We start from the raw sequence: 21,236 nt of genomic DNA on the forward strand, positions 1-21,236 counted from the left end.
CTATATTGAACATGTTACAATAACTGTGATTATATCTAGTTGAGACATTGTCTCACTGAAAAAAAAAACCCCAGCTAAAACCATCTTAAACTGGTTTCCTGGTTTTAGCTGGTTTAAAGTGGCACTAGCTGGTTAAGCTGGTCCTCCCAGCCTGGCAAAGTTTGGTCAAGCTGGTGGGTCAGCTGGTCTTCCAGCATGACCAGCTAATTCCAGCTTGATCAGCTTAAAAAGTGACCAAAACACATCTAGACCAGCTTGTTACACCAACTAAACCTGCTAAAATAAGGCTGGGAGACCAGCTAAAACCAGTTCACCAGTTTATGCTGGTTTTAGCTGTTTTTGTTTCAGTAGGAGAAAATAAAATGTCCAAACATTTGTATACTGTTTTGCACTTGTTTCTGTAATCAGAGTGCAGTATGTTTCACCTGGTTGAAGCTGTTTCCTTGTGATGCTCTCAGAGCCACTAAAATACATCACGTAGGTTTCATTACAGCATTCATGAATGCTGTAATAATTTGATTGAAGAACCTCTAAATTTAAAGTTATATGGGTCATGTACACAACGTTTCAGGCGTGACAACTGCACCAAAATAATGGTTGCATATACGGAACAGGAGTCACTCCCGCAATTTAGTTGATTTAGTTAATAGACACAGTTGTATTGGTTGCTGATGATAAAAACAAACACTAGACAGCAGATGCTAACAACCACAATGTACATCGCCATCGGCAGAGGTTTCGTCATTTATTTTGTATTTAAACATGTTCACTGTATAATGATAAAATAATTTAGGTAAAAACTGAAACAAAAAGTTACAATGTTACTAAAAAGTTCACTAGATTAGGTATCTTTAACTTATTAATTTATCTAGATACCATGCCCACTGTAAAAAGTTAAAGGGGTCATATAATGCGATTTCATGGTTTACTTTTTAGCTGTTGTGCATGTGCAAAATATGCTAAGTTAGGCTCAAAATCTCAAACCAAATGATTTAGGGAGCGTGTAGATCTATAGTGTTTAAACGCGGCTAAAAACGCCAGGCAGACTCCAACTGTGGGCGCTTGCCAGCGTTTCTTCAGCTTAGTGCTTTGTTTGCTATGATACTTCTGTTCTGCTTATCAGTCGATGTACGATGCGCCAGTTGTTGTTGTATTTGTCCCGTCCCTCCTTCACTGTGTTGGATGGCTGTGTTAACAGTGACATTGACGAGCTGAGTGTTTCACCCAAAGTTGAGCATTTTTCAACTTTGGGCACTCAGCGCTGAACACTGGGAAATGCCTAAAACGGCTCGACAGACAGTGCTGCCATGTCGTGGAGACGCTGTGTGTTTCTTTGCGAAAACAAAAGTGCCTTATTTGGCCTTCCAAACATTTCATTGTCCATGGCTGTTTAGATTGACTCTGTATCCATAAAATAAACAGGAAACTACAGTCCATTGTGAAAAAAAGGAAAACTTTGTTCCCTACTTTTGCATCAGAAGAAGTAGAAACGCTCGCACCCAGACACTTTCTGTTTGGGAAAACCATAAACATACTTCTGTTGTCAACTTTTTCTAATGTTTCATCTTATTTGTATACTTCTGACAATGAAATAAACTTTTAGGATGCCCTCATATTATTCTTTACCAGACCGTACACCCAAGTGGATTGTCCCCGCTGATCTGCACTCACACTAAACCTAATGATCTGTACCCGAGTAAGCTTACGTTATTAAAAGATTGTTTTGAGAAAAATTGTAATTATAACTTATTAGGTGTGTTTGAAATCATGAGCGCTGCACAGAGTATTTGGTGTATGATATTAAAGCAGAGCAGACTGCTCCTAATAGGCTTTAAAGTCTCTCTCATGGTTATTTAATGTCATAAATCAGTCCGCGCTGCGTTTCGCACTCTGGTGCGGTTAGGGCATGGGCCCCACCCCCAAATCAAAGCAAATCGTGCCAGAGACCACCTCTGCAAAGCGTACCAAGGAACGGTATGGAGCGATCACACCAACCAAACTAAAAGTAATTTGGGGGTCAAACGTACTCTGGTATGGTACAGTACACCTAGTGTGAGAACGTAATCTTACCAAGTAGAATGTGATCCTGGGTCAACACCATTGGCGGTCCTGGATCAACATTTTCATTAACCAATCCGATTGCAGGATTAGGATTAGTGTGTATGTTAGATTTAGGTTTAGGATTGAGTTGGGGCTTTTTAAGAAATACTCATCAAACTATTATTTCACACTAATTTTTAGGGTTTTAAAATGGTTGGGGTTTGAGTTAAGGGTAGGTTGGGGTATCTTTTTTAAAACGTTGATCCAGGATCATCAAAAAATGTTGATCCAGGATCACATCATACTTGGTGAAATCACGGCGACCGTGAGTACACCCTTAATCATCATGTTTAAGTTCATGAAATATGCACTATAATATCAGAAGTTGTATTTGAAAAACATTGAGTCCGTTTCCCAGACAGGGTTTAGATTAAAGGTGCAGTGTGTAATTTTTTAAAAGGATCTCTTGACAGAAATGCAAAATAGTATACAAACTATATTATCAGGGGTGTATAAAGACCTTTTTATAATGAACCGTTATGTTTTTATTACCTTAGAATGAGACGTTTTTATCTACATACACCGAGGGTCCCCTTACGTGGAAGTTGCCATTTTGTGCCGCCATGTTTCTACAGAAGCCCTTAAAGGACAAACTTTTTTACTAAGTTGTCTCCAACTATGACATGTTTTTCCGGTGGCGGCTACAGTAGCTTCTCTATGTGTTTTAAAAGCGAGGGGTGAGCAGTGGACTGAGCTGTTGGTTGCAATTCGCAACCTCACACCTAGATGCCACTAAAATTTACACACTGCACCTTTAAGTCAGTACTAGTCTTAGTTATATTAGGAGATTTAAGTAGTTTTTACAATTGTATAATAATTTCCAATCCATTCAAATCCATTCATTTGTTTATCTTACAGCAATTAATAATCTAATGTTAATCTACATGTATTACATTTGTATATGTTTCAAGTTTTATGTATTTATGTGTGTTAATGTATTATAACTTACATGAGTTAAAACAAAATAAGCAACTTAGTTCATAAAAGACCTATAGAGACTAAATAATGTAAATTAATTGAAACTTGCTAAGATATAAAGTACATTTGAGCCACACATGAAAAAAAACTGTTTAAAAATGCATGGCAGCTGAATACTGAGTGTCTGTAGTTATTTGAGTCTATAACATGAAATGCCAGTTGTACATTTTAATTAAATGTGTGTAGTTGAGTATTTGACTTATGGACTTTTTAAAATTAATTTTATTTTTGTGCCTACGACTGATTTAGACGAGATATTTTAAATAAAAAAAAGGTTATGGTTCAATTCTGGAGTATTCTGTCTTTTGGTCTATCAGCCACATTTGGGCCACATAAGGGCCATCAGCCAAAGAACTAAACCATATAAGGTTCACATATGAGCCACTTGTTTTTATTCTATGGCCTACTGCAGGTGGAATTATGTCACTGTTTTGGTTCAGCTCTGGGCTTTTGGCTAAAATAAATGCACCACATGGGCCTACACTTTCTAATGTGGGCCAGAGTTCAGTTGTTTATTTAGGCTATTTCTGTGCCAAAAGAAATTTGCTGACTAGGTGTTGTAACATTCTAGCTCACTGTACCAGTTTTCACTAATTTCTCATTAAATAACACTGGAGACCAAAAATACACAAGACGCCTCTGCCAAAGGCGGTTTAATAACATTGCGGTTGTTAGATGTCTCTTCTGTCTAATGTTTGTTTTATCATCAGCAGTTAATACAAAACTTGGGACCTATTCTCTATGGTTGTGTCAGTCATTACAGTTTGAGTCTTGTTCCATAGACCCATGGAGCATTCATTTAGGGGATTCACTCCCACATTTAAATCTGTTTCTGAAACTTTCCAGTGTGTACATGGCCCACGGTCTTGTTTTCTTTCAGCTACAACATCCATTAGAGCAGCTCTGGGCCCCCGGCATTTGCTCTTTGAGTTAAAGCCTAATGGCAGTTTCTCATGAACACCCGTCAATTAAGAACACATGGAGATGTGTCTTTATCTACAGAATGCGGCCCCCAGGCTGTTAAAGGGTATCTGTACAAATTTTCTTTGATGGAGCATCACATTCTCTATGAACTGCTTCCCTACTTTCCACTATTAAGTCAAAGAATCGCCAGTGGACCAAGCAAAAGCTTGACCAGAAGTCAGCATCCAGGATGTTTTTGTTCAGGATCCATTAACCCCGTTCAAAATGCAGTTTTATTCCTGCTGTTTACATGTGTAATAAATGGCATGTGCCACAAAATATGAGTATAGGGTATGCTAAAGTAATGGCTAGTAGATGGCTGTAGGGAGAACATGCTCGGTGGCTCTTACTCATTTTCTGTTTTTAAAACAATTTCAGACAACTGTCAAATAAAAATTAAAAGAAGTCAATGGCAAAATGAGCAGGGTTGTATTGGGGTGGGCTGTCTGTGATCAAGGTGGAGCGAGCCGGACTAGTTCCCTGTTATTCCTTTAAAGGTGACATATCATGAAAATCTGACTTTTTCCATGTTTAAAGGCGCTCTAAGCGAATCTGTGCGATGTCACTTTTTGTTGATGTTTGAACTGTTTTCAAACAAACGGAGCGTAGCTAACTCCTCCCCCTCCCCCTCCCTTCCGTGCTGTCATGAATGCGCCCAACCCCCACCCCAAATCCTTCTTGTCGTTTATTGGCTGGAACACTTTGGGACTGTTTACACTTGGTATTAAGATGTGTTTTCATCGATCGGATCACAAGTGGACGAGAGAGACACATTACGTTTATACCTGGTATTTAAATCCGTCTCTTTTGTCCACTTTCGACCGCTTCTGTGCTGAATACTATGAGGGGGTGTTCTGTTAGACGGTGGGCGAGTCTCTCTGCTGTCATTCAAACCCGAGCGGGAGTAATTATGAGATAATATGGACGCAAACTAATATTATGTCGGAGTGCACTGCTTGTTTAGGAAGTAAACATGCTGCACAGTGTTTTGTACATGAGTATGTAAGAGCTTTCTTTGAATTTTCAGCGCAATTGATGAAATAGGATCGCGCAACTTTCACACACTTTCAAAACGAAACTACAGAGATCAGCCGCTTAGTTTTATCAATGAAAGGCTAAAAATAGCGCTGTTCACCGAATGTTCACGCCAGAAGTCAAAAAAGACATAAAACTTGTGTTTAATACCTCAGATTAGATAAACGGGCGGAGAGAAGGCAGTCGCGTGTGGCTGTTTGAACGCATTCAACCACATGTGCGTTCCGCAACTCCAAAGCGGTCCGATCGAAAGTGGTTTCGACCACATCTGGATGTGATTGAAAGTGATCGAAAGTGGACGAGTTCAAAACGTTTTGAACACCGTTTACACCTGGCATTAACGTCGTCCACCTTTGATCCGATCGACGAAAACACATGTTAATGCCAAGTGTAAACAGCCTCTTTGTTATGTTTCGTGTTGGTTAGGTTTGGCCACTTTGTTTTTATTGCAGTTTGTGGAGCCCAGGTTGTCTACAGAGATTGCATTTTTTACAGTTTGTTCAGCGGACAGGCAGCAAGCAGATAGTGAGGAGATGTTTGCTGTATGTAACAAAAAATGTTTTTTGGTCTAAAACGCGTGAATTCGCTTAGAGCACCTTTAAGTGCTATAATTGGGTCCCCAGGACTTATTTCAACCTAGAAAATGTGAAAAAGATCAACCCAGTAATTTAGTTTTGGTTAACCATTATCTGCAAACATGTGAAAAAATAGGTCATTTAAATTTGTCTCCCCTTGTGATGTCAGAAGGGAATCTTATTTAAATAATACTGCACTATCCAACCACGGCACTGCCCTTTAGTGCAGAGATCAGCTAATTTGCATTTAAAAGGTCACACCCAAAAACGGCACATTTTTGCTCTTTGCTCCCCCTACAGGTTGGAAGCGGAATTGTCCATTACCACTGTCGTAAATAATTTAGCCTACTGCAGCAAAGTTGGCTCTGATTGGATTGTACGTCTGCCGAAAGCAAGTTTTTGTAGTTTTCACTCGAACTACAGGACCGCGACCCGACGGTTGGAAACTTCTTTAATACGGTTTTGGCCGATAGAGGACTGCAAAACGAATGTGAAAGTGTTTCGCGTGGATGAACGACTGAAACTTTTTTTGTAAACGTTATTTTAAGGTAAAAAAAAACTCTTTAGTGTTGCTTTAATATTTAAAGTCTTTATTTAAAAAGTTTTGTGAAATGTCCCTTTTAAGACATTGGCTTTCATTTTAATACAGTTCAAAGAGGCAAAATGAATTAAAAAAGCATTGATGCCCCCAAGAGAGGTCCTACTGCTTTCCAAAGTGTGATATTATAGGAAATTGACATGACTGCTGCTATGAATTACACTGGAAGAGATGACAGTCCAACCAAAAGGCAAACTTTAAGGGTCCTCTGGACTTGATGGATGAGCACGGTTTTCTTCCCTGTGTGTTGTTGTGATGTATTTTAGGCTATAGAAAGTTGACATTCTAAAGGCTCATCCCATTGTTTAAAAAATAGCCAATAGCTTTTACTTTTCTTATGCATGGACATGAAGATAGTATTGGTGTGAAGGATATTTTCATTGTAGTGACCGTTTGATTGGACAAAATGAGTGAGTGCAGTATGTGTCATCAATTGTTTTATAGTAAGCGATTTCAATTTGAAATGTGTTGCTTAATATGCATGCACTAATTATTTATTTTTCTTTTTTGCATAGAATTATAGTAATGTGGGCGTAAGTTTATTACAAAATATTTTTTTTGTAAATTTGTTTTTCGTCTTGCAGAAACTTTCCGCAATAGCTTAATCGCTGCGCAGCACAAGTAACATGTCAGAGCTCAATTTCACCATATTAGGGACTAAATGCCAAGTAAAACGTATGAGAAGACCATGCAGGGCCATATGCGTATGGAAAATCTATGCAGTGGACATTCAGCGGGACTTTGGGCGTCCATTTGTCTCGAGCATCAGATAAAGCATTTAGACTTTACAGCAAATATATCCGCCCCCCGATTACCCCCCTCCCATACAGATTTCGGCCCCACCACCTCCTGTAATTCGCTTTTACATTGGCCCAGCAGCGACTGAGCAGCGTCCTTGCACTGCCATCGGCTCAACTTCTTCAGCAGCATCATTTCATCTCTCCACTACTGCTGCTGCTACCGCTGCTACCGGAGCGTATAAAGACATTACCGTAACAGTCCACAGTGGATACACGTTTATTTATCGCATTTTCGGCAACTGGATACAGGCGTGTCTGTGATTTTTTTATCATTATTATTAATCACAGGGATAATTCCTAATACAAGAACGGGCTTCGGTATTATACTCAAAGATACATCACCGAGGTAAGCGGCACAAATGGGAATCATATCGATATAATCATTTTAATGCTTGACATGATATGACCGTTGGCATAACTTATACTGTTGTCATGATGTGTCTGTGATGGATATTCGCATAGTCTTAGATCATTTCTTTTACATTATTCATATTATCTCTCCCATCATCACCGCTGTCAATGGCAACGATGTTACATAAAACTTCAATTTAACGCATCCTGCTTACATCGGCCAAGCTGGTGGATAAATTGAGTTGTCTACTAAAAGGTGATTTGAATGTTAACGTTACAAGTATGAAGATCAGACAAGAAATCAGACAATTCCCAATCGGCTTGCAATACCTTAGTTTTACCGTTTTATCAGCCGGTAAGGTTAAACACCTAACCGAGACAGTTACGTAGCCCACAGCAAGTTATGCTAGTTTTTCCCCAGATTAGCCTTCCATACCGTTACTACCTGTATGTCATATCACATATCTAATGTTATATCTCACTCATCTAATATGTAAAGTCATATCTAATGTTATATCTCACATATCTCATATGTAATGTGATGTCATATCTCACTCATATTTCAAATTATATTTAACATTTAATGTCATATCCAATGTACTGTTAAATCTTAATCATATCTCATATTTAATGTGATATCTCGCTTATATCTCATATAAAATATCATCTAACTAAAAGGTCTATATAATTTCTAATGTACAATTCACTCATATCTAATGTCACATCTTACTTTCGTATAGAATTGCATTACAACAGTTCAATTCATTAATTTAGCTCCTTAGTTCTTTCAGCACCCATACAAATCTATTTGGATGTGAACATCTATATACTGTACAATGTAGGCGTAAGCATTACAATAAAAATAGCTACCTCTGTTTTGTCATTGTTACACTTTAAATTCATTTATTATTTAAATAAACCGAGATGTTTTCCTGTGTGGTGTTGACCTACATTATTGAACATCAAAGATATTGGCTTGGGAAGTTGGATGTGGTCCTCAATCTAATACGTACCGTCAAAGTGTAATTATGAGTACATGCAATATTACTACTAACATATAAGTACAATGCAAAAATCTGAATAGTGCTGTACTTTCATTTCATCACAGATGTTTCATGCATTAATAATAGTTGGTTTGAGACTAACGGGGTGAAGGGAAAAGAGGTTTATGCCTTGCGGCAAACGGCTGCATATTTTTGGACTCTATTGATTTAAAGAACTGTATTTGTTTTGGGCCTCAGTGATGCACTGCTGAAATCCCTCTGGCCACAACTGATTTCTGCTTCTGTTAGATTTGGATGAATGCAACAGTGGCACATAAATACATTATTTCCTGAATGACTTCACATAAATTATGATTGAAGCATAACATGTGTACACTAATTTAAAACGATTTAATTGATATTCCTCAATGTCCCTTTTTTTCTAAACATGTTTTTATTTGGAAATCGGCAGAGTTTCTTTGCTCTGAGTGTGTTTAGTGTCAGATAGTGAAATCAGAGCTTTTAGAGTAAGAGCCTCCAGCATCTGGCTGCTGTTGCTCGGAAGCGCTTAAAAGCCATTATGGGATGGACGCAGTCGGGCAGCAGAACACCTGCATGCTGAACTGTATCTAACTGTATCTGCTGTCTGACTCACACATGCACTAATGCTGGTCTCTTAACACTAAACCTCTCAAGACACAAACCCAGATTCCTCTCCAACCTCTGCAGAGAGTGGAGGAAGCATCTCATAACCATTACGATAACACACAACATGTTTTTTATTATTATTAGATACAATCTGTTCATTTTGGCTGCCTGTTAGTTGTAAAATCTACATCAAACATCATCTTTTAAAGTAGCCTACATTTCAAACTATTAAGGAATCAGTAAGATATAAACAATACATAAAACCTTGAGAAGATTTTTAGCCAGTTTTGTTGCTTTTGGTCGCATTGGAGGAGTTCAGATGCAAAACCCTCTAAGTACGTCTGAGATTTTCTCTTGTAAATAAGCATTTTTTTTTATTAGGCTCTTATGTTTAGTTTCAGTAATTTCACTTTAATTCCTATAAAAATGTTATTAGTAAGTGTAACTTAAATGCCTTATTTTCACAAATGTCACTTTAGTCATTTCATTGGTATTTAACAAATTTAACTGTGTTTCACTGCAAAACCCTGTAACAGTACATTCACATGGGGCGAAAGCGTTAAAGGGACAGTAAGTAGTATTTTCCCCCATCTAGTGATGAAACTGTATTTTGTATTCAAACGAATAGTGCTCTCTAGCACCTCGCTTTTCCAAATGCGTGTGGCAACTACGGTACACTAAAAAAAAATGATCCATTGAATTTACTCAATTGTTTTAAGGTAAGTGGTTGTAATAAATTTATTTAAGCTACATTTTAACAAAAAAAAATGTAAAAAATAAAATAAAAAAACTTTTGTTTTAGCTGAAATAAATTGATTGCAACCACTTGCCTTAAAGAATTGAGTGGGCTGAATGAATCGTTTTTTTTAAATGTAGCAGTTATGTAATCAGTTATCTTCTTGACCGTTTCAGCTGGTTTAGCAGTTTTTATTTTTGACCTCAAAAAATACTTAAAAACTACACATTGTTCCTTTAACGCATCTCATTAACTTTTAATGGGTGACGTCATGCGTTGTCGAACTGAATTGTGGATCCGTCAACGTCACGCCACTGCTCGCGGCAGAAGTTGGACATTTCTCAACTTTTCAAGCGCCAAAGCATGCGTCAGCCAATCAGCTCGCTTTATGCAAATAACCTAGTGAGAGCCAGCCAATTACGTTTACGCAAGACTGGATCATGTGTTGCTGCTGTTGGCCACGCTTCAGACAAGCCTTTCGTCAAGCATTAATGCTTTTGCACTTTAAGTGTATTGAAAAACCTCTACTCTAAAAAAATCCCCTTTATTGGACAAGACATATTAAACAGTTATAAAATCACTAAACAGGCAACTGCTGCAAATAAAAAATGTAAAAATGAAGAAACTGAACCACACATATGAGGCGCTTTGATCAATGTCACTGCCACATATGGGTTGTATTCAGGCCCAAGTACTCATAAGGGACCCAAGTTTAAATGTGCTCCACGGTCATTTTGCGTGCCGTTGTTTATTTGATTCATCTTCCGTGCACTTATAGGACTTTGCTAAAATCTATGTGGTGTTTAGCGGATTCTGCCAATGAAGCAGTAATCCTGATTGGCCTGAGGCCAGAGTAACTGGATTTGAAGCAAAGGTATTGTAATGAACATATAATACATGCCAACAGCATTCGGTCAATATCATTATCTCATGTGGCGTTTATATGAGCTCCTCATGTTAATGTGGTGCACAATAAGACCAAAATTAAAATATACACTTAACTTAAATTATAATTTATTATAAAATTATAATGTCATATATTATAATGGTATAATGTCAATTATAGTAGTCCAGCAAGATTTATTTTAACATCAACACATAGTCAGTCAAAGAGACTATTTTGGGGCAGAACATTACATCTTTATCATGTTTCAATTCTTGTTTATGTTTAGTTTGATTGCTTATACATAAAGCCACAGTCATGGATGAGATGGACTTGCCTCAGATGCAGAAGGAGGTAGAAAGTCTAAAGTATCAGCTGGCCTTCAAAAGAGAGAAGTCCTCAAAGACAGTCACAGAGTGAGTATGATCTTTTCTGGACTTTATGTTGTCTTAGTCTCTGTTCCAACCATTGCCACATATAGAAAGAAATCTTATAATGAACTCAGTTTTTCTATTTTTGTTGCTTTACATCACATTAAAAACAACACTATATTGCTATATATTTATTCTATATATTTCATGTCTTTTGAGCCACTTCATGGTCTTTTTCCATACCAATGCGAGTTGGAATAGCTCATTGGTCAGTATTGCAAAATAAACTACCACGATGAATTTCAACAACTGACTACATTATTCCAAACGCATCTCCTCACCAAATTATTCTCATTTATTTATTTCAATTACACTTAATTACTATTAATTCTTCTGTTGGATAACCCTCACGCTTCTTTCTGAAGGCTAACTTCATGTCATAAATGAGGTTTCCCAAAGGCCAGGTCCTCCTGTTCTGATTGTTAAGGGCAAATGCTCTCATATCTCTGGTGCTTTACTTTTTAATTGGAGAACAAGTGTGGCCTGTTACTCACAGTACCTCTGTCACATTACAGTGACATCTCATTTCCCTCTGTCACAGAGCTCTCTTCCTGAAATATTCACCATGGTAATTTCGCGGTGATAAATTACATTTTACCAAGCACTAATAATAGCTTATGCCTATGTATGTTTCCCAACTATTGTGCAGTTAAGCTAAATCAGGAATTTTGAAAAAGTTATGATGTTTAATCATAATTACTATGGCAATGTTGCTAAAAAGTGTCTTTGTTACATGTATATGTACATACGCATAATTACGTATTTACAAAATGTATAGTATTGATTAATTTTATTCAAGTCATTATAAGTCATTACAAATGTTTCATGAATATTCAGTAAAAGGCCCAGTCCTCATAATGACAACAGATTCTATTTTGTGTTATGGTGGGTTTGGATGGGGTCCAGTTTCACTTCTTTCACCAAAATCTAATAATATCACCCTTGTCTCAGGGACAGCAATACTATTAATCGGCTTAGATGGATGGCAAATTAGCAAAGAGTGATTAACACCCTTATTTCAAATTTGTTGCACATGGGTGGTGTGATCTTCCCCCATCTCTCTGTTTCCTTAAATCACTTAAGATTTATGTGCAGACACGGACACGCATATGTATTTTCTCCTAATTTGCTAATATTTTGTTTTCTTTGTAACAAAATTCATACACGTGTAAATCAGCTATAGTCTCAGAAGAAGGTACAAAAGTTTTGTGGTACTCTTTTAGAAAGTACACATTTGTACATAAAGAATTAGTATTAGGAGCTGTATCTATACATATTAGGACCTTTTTAAAGTCTACCGCCCCAGTGACAGCTTTTGTACAATTTTTTCTGAGAGTGTTGGATGTCATACATGTCCATATACAATCATTGTTTGCAAATATATTTAAAATGCCTAAAGTATATTTACCAGTGGAGGCTCGTGACTGCTCATCCAAGGGGCGCAAATTCAAAATAAGTGTTCGGAGTGTCGTGTGTTACTCGTGTTTTCAAAATATGTGTTTGTTGCGTCATGTGAACCATGTGCATCATGTGTTTTGTCAAAATAAGTGCCTGCTGCACACGCGTTAAAACAGTTTTATGATAAAAGAGACGCTCACGTTCACAAAATACACGCAAGACACTCCCTTAACAGTAAACTCTACGCATGAGATTATGCGAGTATCTGGCAAACGTGAGCGTCTCTTTTATCCAGCCCAGTCTCACGAAATATTGTTATATAGTCACGTAATTTTTTGATTCTTTTTCGTGATATTATAATGAATTTCCGCGTTTTTTCGTGATCGTGTAACGGATTACCTATTGGTTTTCTCAACTGTTTTGTCCTATTTTCTTACCATTGTCACTTCGGTTTAGGGTTAGATTTACATAAAATGACATCCCTACTCAAACCCAACACTAACCCTAACACCAGGGGACAAATAAAAAAATAAAAATAGTATAAACCAATATATAAAGTGACATTCTAATGCAAGCACCAAATCTAACCCTAAAGCGAAGCGACAATGGTTTAAAAATAGGAAAAAGCAGTTGAGTAACCAATATGTGATAATCACATGAAAACAGGAATTCGTTATACGATCATGAAAAAACGCGGAAATCCGTGATAATATCACGAAAAAAGAATAAAAAAATTACGTGACTATATCATGAAATCTCATGAGACTGGGTAGCTTTTATCGTTACCCCTTTAGACACGTTTGCATCAGGCACTTATTTTGACAAGACACGTGATGCACATAGGTTCACTCGACGCACAGAACACATATTTTGAAATTACGAACCACACACATGATGGGCTACATACATCGCATCGTGCGCCCTTGAAAAATAAGTCATCGGCCGCCATTGATATTTACTGTGATGTTTTACTCATGCTACTTCGTGCAATATTCTTAGCTTATCCTAGGGTTCAGACTAAGGGCACGTTGACCAAATACTACAGTAAACTTGGCCTCATGTGAAAACTGTATCTGACATGAATGATTATTGTCCTGAGAATACTGATTTGCATTTCAAAGTCTCCCGAAATGCTGAGGAAACTTTTTCTTCCCCTTTAGTCTGGTGAAGTGGGTCGAGGAATGTGTACCCGAGGATCCATTCCTGAACCCTGAACTGATGAAGAACAATCCGTGGGTGGAGAAGGGAAAGTGTGTGCTTCTATAAAAGAGTAGCATCAGCAGCAATCGGCCAAGCCCCCGTCTGAACCTTCACCAGCCTGACTGGATCACATGGCGCTTGCTCTCTCTCCGTTTCAATCCCTCACCATGAATGTACAGCAAAAACCACACACACACATACATACATACATCACGGGCTCTATATAGTCACTTGCAAGGTCTGACACTTTGCCATGCATTACTATTCGAATTGTACCATACATATATCTTTATAAGCAGTTAATGGAATTTTCTCTTGCCTGTTCGACTTCAATGCTGTCTTGCCGCTTGCATCTTCAGTTCAAGCATATGTTGTCGACATCAAAATGCCAGAAAAGGCCTGTTAGATGACAGACTGCATGACAGGAGAGAAAAGAACACAGCATGCACCAAAAAAAGCCTCTACAGCTGATGGTTTGTGGAGCCGGGAATGGCAGCAAATTCGTTAGTTTTCCTCTGTTATGCAGCCAGTTCATTTGTCTTGCAGGCCTTGCACTATTTATACCACATTCAAAACTATTTTTAACATGTACATTTCTTTTTAATTTATTTACTTATTTATAATCATTAATTTATTGATTTATAGTTTGATTTACTATTGGAGCTGTCGGTGCTACACTCTAAAAAATGCTGGGGTGTTTCAACCCAGCGCTGGGTCAAAAATGCTCGAGCACAGTCGTCAGGTTAAATTAACCTATACAATGTTTATATTTGACCCAACAATGGGTTAAAAAAGCCCAGCATTTTGAATTAAAACAACCCAGCGTATATGGTTCAATTAAAACCCAACGGACTGGGCTCGTCCCTTTTTGACCCAACGCTGGGTTGAGAAAATAACCCAGCATTTTAAGAGTGTACTATAAACCTGCTGTTGTTAACTACACCATTTCTTGAAACCAAGCAGAAAAAATGAATTTCGCCAGTTCATCATTGAATACTGCCTTGTAGACAATTTCCTTAAAAAAGAATGTATGTGTTGTGAGGGATTTGTAAACCATCAGCACCCTTAACCATTGAATGGATATGCAAACTGAGAGATTGTGCACTGGCCAAGGCTTTTGTTTCTTAGATTAATAGCTAATATTCTGCACTTATGTGGAAAGGCAAGGATGCGGGGTTAATTTATGACTTTTGATTTGCTCAAGTTTTTATATATATATATAAATATATATTCAAACGATAGAAATCTGTCTAAATATCTATTACATGATGTGTATGCTTTGAGAAAATATGCATAAGATCAACTACTAGTTTAATAACAAAGCAATAAGTGATTACATTTTTTATTGAATGTTTTACAAAAACATCCTATCGAATAAAGTAGAGGATTTTTAGACAGCTTTAATGTCATTTGTGTGTTTTATTTGGTTGTGTGGCATGAAGTAGTAGTCTGACTTCTCTGTCTGAGAGAGACAAGCAGCCCTTTATTTAACAGATATGTAACCCATCATTTCCATCATGTAAATTAAAACAAAAAAGTGGTAAACTATTTTTGGTACAATACAAACCACTGTTGTTTTTTTATCCACATTCTCGAATCAGATTACAGAGTAACTCTGCTAAAAAAAAAAAGAAACACATGGGAATCAATTATTTCCAACTAAGAAAAACCAAGCATTCCTTCCCACCAAGGCAAAGAATGCAGCTCTGCTTTTTTAACAGACACATGATTCATTTTGTTCAGACACATCTGTGCATTGCATGAGATTAAATTATCTTACACATTACCAGTGTTGGCGGTAACGCATTACACGTAACGTGCATTATGTAATAATATTACTTTTCTGAAGTAACGAGTAAAGTAACGCATTACTTTCTAAATGTACACATTAATAATCGAGTTACTTTTTAATAAAAGTAATACAAGTTACTTTTTAGTTTAATTAATTCGATTTAAAAAAATTATGTACTATATTGAACTAAACGTAGTCACATTATTTACTCTATGCGTACACATCTGTGTGGTAACAGTTTGAGTCAGAAACTGAAATGTCACGCCAGAGTTTGAGATTTTTGTGATGAAATATGCAATTTCTGAATGCAGAAAAACAACTTCAAGGCCTGAAAGAGATTAAGCTTCAGCCAAGAAAAAGTAATGCAAACGTAACTAAAAAGTAACGTAAGCATTACTTTCCATGAAAAGTAACTAAGTAACGCAATTAGTTACTTTTTTTGGGAGTAACTTAGTATTGTAATGCATTACTTTAAAAAGTAACTTTCCCAACATTGCACATTACTGCTATAGCCATATCTTAGCATGCGCTTAAGGGAATAGTTCACCCAAAGATGGAAATTCTGTCGTCATTTACTCACCTGGAAGTTGTTACAAACACAAAGGAAGATATTTGTAATCAAGCAGGAAACAGAAGCACCATTGACTTCCATAGTAGGAAAGAAAAAAAACTAAGTCAATGGTGCTCCAAAACTATATTCTTTTGTGCTCAGCAAATGTAACAACCTGAGGGTGAATAAATGATGACATGAGTGTTAATTTTTGGGTGAACTATCCCCTTAATGGATCTATGTGTGTTAGATCATAGCCATTACGTGTCTACCAAATAAAAATGCCATGAGTGGGCAATGAGACTAATGCAGTGGTTAATGGATCACACTCTAAGTTTAGGATTGGTAATCCCTGTGCTCATTGCCATAGCCACGCTTAGCCACACATTCAGATGATTGCTCTCAACGCTGGTTGAACCAACAGCTCATGACGCCCTAATCTGCCCAAAATAATCCACTCACTCAGCCTCCATCACAAATCTTTCTGAATATATATGGGATTGAACCTGTTTAAATGTCTCTTCAAATGTAGACATATGGGGTAAAAGCAATAATCTGATAAGCCTGCATATATGGCAAAGTGCAATGTCTCTTTAAATACGGCTTTTGATATCTGGGTCTGAGATTTATGCACAGAAGGGTTTATGGGTGTAAATGGATGTAGTACAAGAGTGAATAAATGATAGGTTCTGACTTGTAAAAACACTTGGTGTTCTAAACACAATCGCTGTTCTCCTTTGAGAATGCTAAAAATGACGTGTTGTGTAAAGGGAATATCTTGCAAATATATTTATGTGAGTGTGAATGCTGCTTTAGACCCAACACAAACAACTGAGATTGTACTTTCAAGGTTGCACAGCATATAATTACTTTAAGCTTATTATTTTTGTCTTGTTTTCAATAAAAGTTGATACAAATTAACAATAGGCAAGAATAATAATGCTTGCATAGAAGTATGCATGTATTTGCTTAAAAAAATTCGTATTGCATTGTCAAATATAATTAAATTAATTCTTATTTTAAAAGCAGGTGCATGATTTAAAAAAAAACTTTGGAAAAGGGAGTCAGGCCGAGTACCAAAACACCCGTGTACACGCTTAAGCCAGATACTGTCTTTACTTAAACAATGAAGTAAATTTAATATTTTGAGTTTTGGACCAAATACTTAAAAAGTATAGTTAATTTAACTTTTAAGCATACAAAATCCATTAAACTAAAACATTTAAGTACACTGAACTTAAAATTATTAGTTCATGTTGTGAGGAATACCCATAATCCTTTGCGCCCGAATATTTTGATTATTTTCAGCTTTTTCACAAAATAAAAACTGATAAAAACTTTCAATATCCTACTTAAATATTTGTTAATAAAATGTCTTATAGGTTTAAGCTTTTATATTATTGATGTTGTTTTGTTGTAAATTATATATTTGTGAAGTCACCGTTCAGGTGATCAGTGTTTCCGTACATTTTATTGTATTTCTCTCCACAGTATTGACAATGCATGTCAAACACACAGTTTTGTGTGTGTTTCTGTGGAGAATTACATATATTCAATGATTGACTTAAAGTCAGTCATGAATTAAGTGTTTTAATACCATTTATAACACCAAAAGTAATATAAAGGATTAAACAAATGTCAACTTGATTTGTCTGCTACACCAACAATTTTATTTATGTTAATATAAATTAACCTGTTTAGTTTTACCCTGTGTGAAAACTAATGTTATTTAATGCAACAGGTTTTCTCGCAAATTTCTAGTAATGTCAACTAATCCAGGTTAAGAGTTTTAAGTCTATTCAACTTTAAATTGTTGTTAGAACAGATTATTTGTTTAAGTAATCATTACTTAAAAATTTTTAGGGCAACAAGTTTGCTTCATTTTTTTAAGTAAACTCAACTTATCCGGGCTTACAGTGTAGCCAATCAGCAGTAAGGGGCGTGTCTACTAACCGACATCGTTGCCTGGGTTGTGTATGTGTGGGGCGGGTCTATCAAAAGAAGGTCCAGATTTTATTGGAATAGGGGCATGTTTGTTTAGGTGATTTCAAATGTCATTTGCTTTCATTGGCTTTCAGAGATCATGCACCCCGCCTTTAAGCATAGACCTCACAAAATAAAAATTCTATAAAAAACAAGATAATATCATTGATTTTGGTAACTCTTTACAATAAAGTGTAAAATGAATTAATGCATAAGCCAACATGAACTTACAATGAATAATATACTTAAAAACCATTTCTTAGTGTAATTAGTTAATGCATAATGACATAACATGAACAATTGTATTTGCATTACTGTAAAAAAACTGTAGAAGATAAAGACTGAAAATGTTTTGTGTTCATTTAACTTTAAACAAACTGTTGCCAGTAAATAACAAATGTAAAATCTATGTTAAGTTACTGGCAGCTAGTTGCCAGTAATACTGTAATTTCTACAGAAATTCTTTACAGTGTAACATTACCAAAGATTAATAAATGCTGAAAAACTATATTGCTCATTGTTAGTTTATGTTAGATAATGCTAACAAATACAACCTTATAGCAAAGCATTACTATTATTATTATTACAGAGACACAAGTTAGAATTGTGGTCATTTAAATATAACTATGGGTCAATCTTAGTACTCTTACTTTTTAAACTACATGGCCGTGTTAATCCAACCTTTTTAACCTTGTTCATGCAAGACCATCTCAAGAATATGATGAACGGAATGCAACCTAATAAGACAAAACATGTCACATACAGTCCATCATATAGTCAAAAGATCCCATATTATTAAAACAACTCAACTAGTACAAACATCAGATTTGCTTTGAAGTCATTAGATGTTATCAAACTCATAACTCTATAACAGACAATGCAAGCAAATTGTCCTTATTCTGATGTGTGTGCGAACAAAAGACAGGTACGGTGTTGCATGTATGCAGCATGTGGCCATTTATGAGCCATTTCTGTCTCTGCAGCGTGACTTTTTGTCCCCTGACAAAGGCGACTGATCCAGTTCTGTCAGTGGGCTGTTATATAGTCAACCTACACATGTATTCTCGTACAGTCGTGCACCTGCACGCTTCATTCCATTTGCCTGTGTGCCAGGGGATACGGGTCAAGTGAAGGCCATGCTTCATTTCCTCAAATGAGGACAGTGCAAAGATTCTGGAGACACTGATTTTTCCTTCTCCCCTACAAACGCCTTTCCTCAGTGCCACGGGCTAATTGGAATTGGCTAAGTGTAAATTGAATGAGGGGAGACGTGGGTTGGGATTGTGATCTTTGGCCCACTTTTGGCTCATCTGCAAATTGTGGGTGCTACATATGGCTCCTTAGGTTAATTTTAACCCAGCGTTTAGGTTCGTGAAACAACCCAGCATTTCGTACAATGCGGGTAAATGTCCTCACAATTAAGAAACCGCCATTGTACAAGACAAACAAAAACAAGCTGGGTATTATTCCGCTGTGGTGTCATTACATGGCTGAGTTAACCCCAGTGGGCCTGCTGTGTTTGCACAACGATCTGCATGAACAACCCAACAGGGATCGTATGCCTCTCTTTCACTCTCGGTGTAACATAGCCACCAGATACATATCTCTCAGGCAACCAAATCAAACCCACACCTCACCTGGCAAAGTCTAAGAACATCTTAAACGTGCCGTAACAAGCAAACAAGCATCATCTCAATTTTGCCTCTGAGAGATAATGTTGTGAATACAAGCTGTCACTACCATTCCTCCTTCACACAACAGGCTATGACAGGAAGTATGTGCTGTGATGTGCCTTTGTGCCCCAGTGGTCCCTTTTTAGGAGATTAAAGCCCCGAGCTGACAGCTCTTTAATCTCTGGTGCTTTGTTAGCAGAGCATGTGGTGTGGAAGCAGCGGTGTCTTGTGGGGAATTGGGCAGGGATGAACGCATCCACAATATTTTACATCATCAGCAGATGAAACAGGAGTAAATAACAATAATAATAGCTGAAGTCACTGATTTGGAAATAATGCATTTTCAGGGACCTAAAATGTGCATTACATAATACATTTTAAAAGAAATCTTTTTGCCAAAGTCAACATTTTAAACAAGTTGCAAAGTCCACAAAAAATTAAGTTGTCTAAACCTTTTTTTGGAATCTTGTTGTAACGGTGTATAATCCAAAGAAGCACAAACAAGTATCCGTGGTGTGGCAAGGCAAGGCAAATACACTTTACATTAACAATAAGCGCCAAGGAACAATGGTAACAAGAGGGCTTATATATAGACAGGGAACCAATCAAAACATCAGGGAATAGGGAAACTAGAGACAACATGACAAGACATGAATATCAAAATTAAAGACCTGAACATGAAACAAGATCATCAAAATAGCCTAATAGACATTAACAAGACAAAACCCTAGGCCTTGTTCACAGTGTGAACGCACAGACAATATCACGTACATGGTTATTTTGAAAAAAACTGAGACATTTCCCTTCATTTGCGCCCTTCGTTTACATGCAAACAGAGAACTTGCCCCTGAAACCGATTCTTTCTAAAAACTCGCCCAGAGTGGAGATTTTGAAAATCTTTGGTTGCACGGTTGCATGTAAACTGAGACAAACGGTTGTTTAGGTAGCCAACGTCACAGTATGCACCAAAGCTCGCATCTATGCCAAAAGTGCGACCTTGTTGAAAAAAGAGGAACAAGAAGTGATTCGTTGCTCTTTTTTGGGATTCTGATTGGCTTACGTGGGCTTGAGCTTTTCGTTACACCGCCAGCTAGAGGTTTGGCATGCTCTTGACGGCATATATACACAGGTACATATCAATGAACACTTTTCTGAAAACTGACACGTGTGCACAAAGTTATTTGTGAAACCGGAGAGGTTGAAATGTCTGTTTATGAAAATAGCTGCTCACGTGTAAACGTAGTCTTACACTTGTTAAGATTAATACAGTATATGCATTTGTCTTAGTTTAAGATTATCGCAGACATTAAAAGGGTACACTGTCTGAAAAATGGTCAAAAAATGGTCCCTAGCTATTACTGGGGCACCTTTAAAAAAGTACACATTTGTACCTAAAGAGGTCATAGTCGCACCTCAGAGGTACATATTGTACCAAATGCATATATGTATTTATATATGTATCTATATTAGGATCTTTTTAAAGGGTACTGCCCCAGTGACAGCTTGGGACCAATTTTGGACATTTTTTTCTGACAGTTTATGTGCCAAACATTCTTGAT

General features: G+C 37.0%; 1 protein-coding gene across 2 annotated transcripts; it reads left to right on the forward strand.

The window, feature by feature from the left end:
- Positions 1-6,060: 6,060 nt before the first annotated feature.
- Positions 6,061-15,078, forward strand: gng13b (guanine nucleotide binding protein (G protein), gamma 13b). 2 transcript variants are annotated; one of them, XM_055193093.2, is made up of 3 exons: positions 6,061-6,199; positions 10,940-11,066; positions 13,640-15,078. In XM_055193093.2, exons 2-3 carry the CDS (start codon positions 10,969-10,971, stop codon positions 13,743-13,745), a joined length of 204 nt encoding a protein of 67 aa, XP_055049068.1. In that variant the 5' UTR covers positions 6,061-6,199; positions 10,940-10,968; the 3' UTR covers positions 13,746-15,078. The 2 variants fall into 2 exon arrangements, with proteins under 2 accessions (XP_055049068.1, XP_055049061.1); XM_055193086.2 differs by lacking the exon at positions 6,061-6,199 and adding an exon at positions 7,061-7,395.
- Positions 15,079-21,236: the final 6,158 nt, after the last annotated feature.

Source organism: Misgurnus anguillicaudatus, chromosome 19, assembly GCF_027580225.2.
Source record: "Misgurnus anguillicaudatus chromosome 19, ASM2758022v2, whole genome shotgun sequence".
In the NCBI taxonomy this organism is placed as follows: Eukaryota; Metazoa; Chordata; class Actinopteri; order Cypriniformes; family Cobitidae; genus Misgurnus; species Misgurnus anguillicaudatus.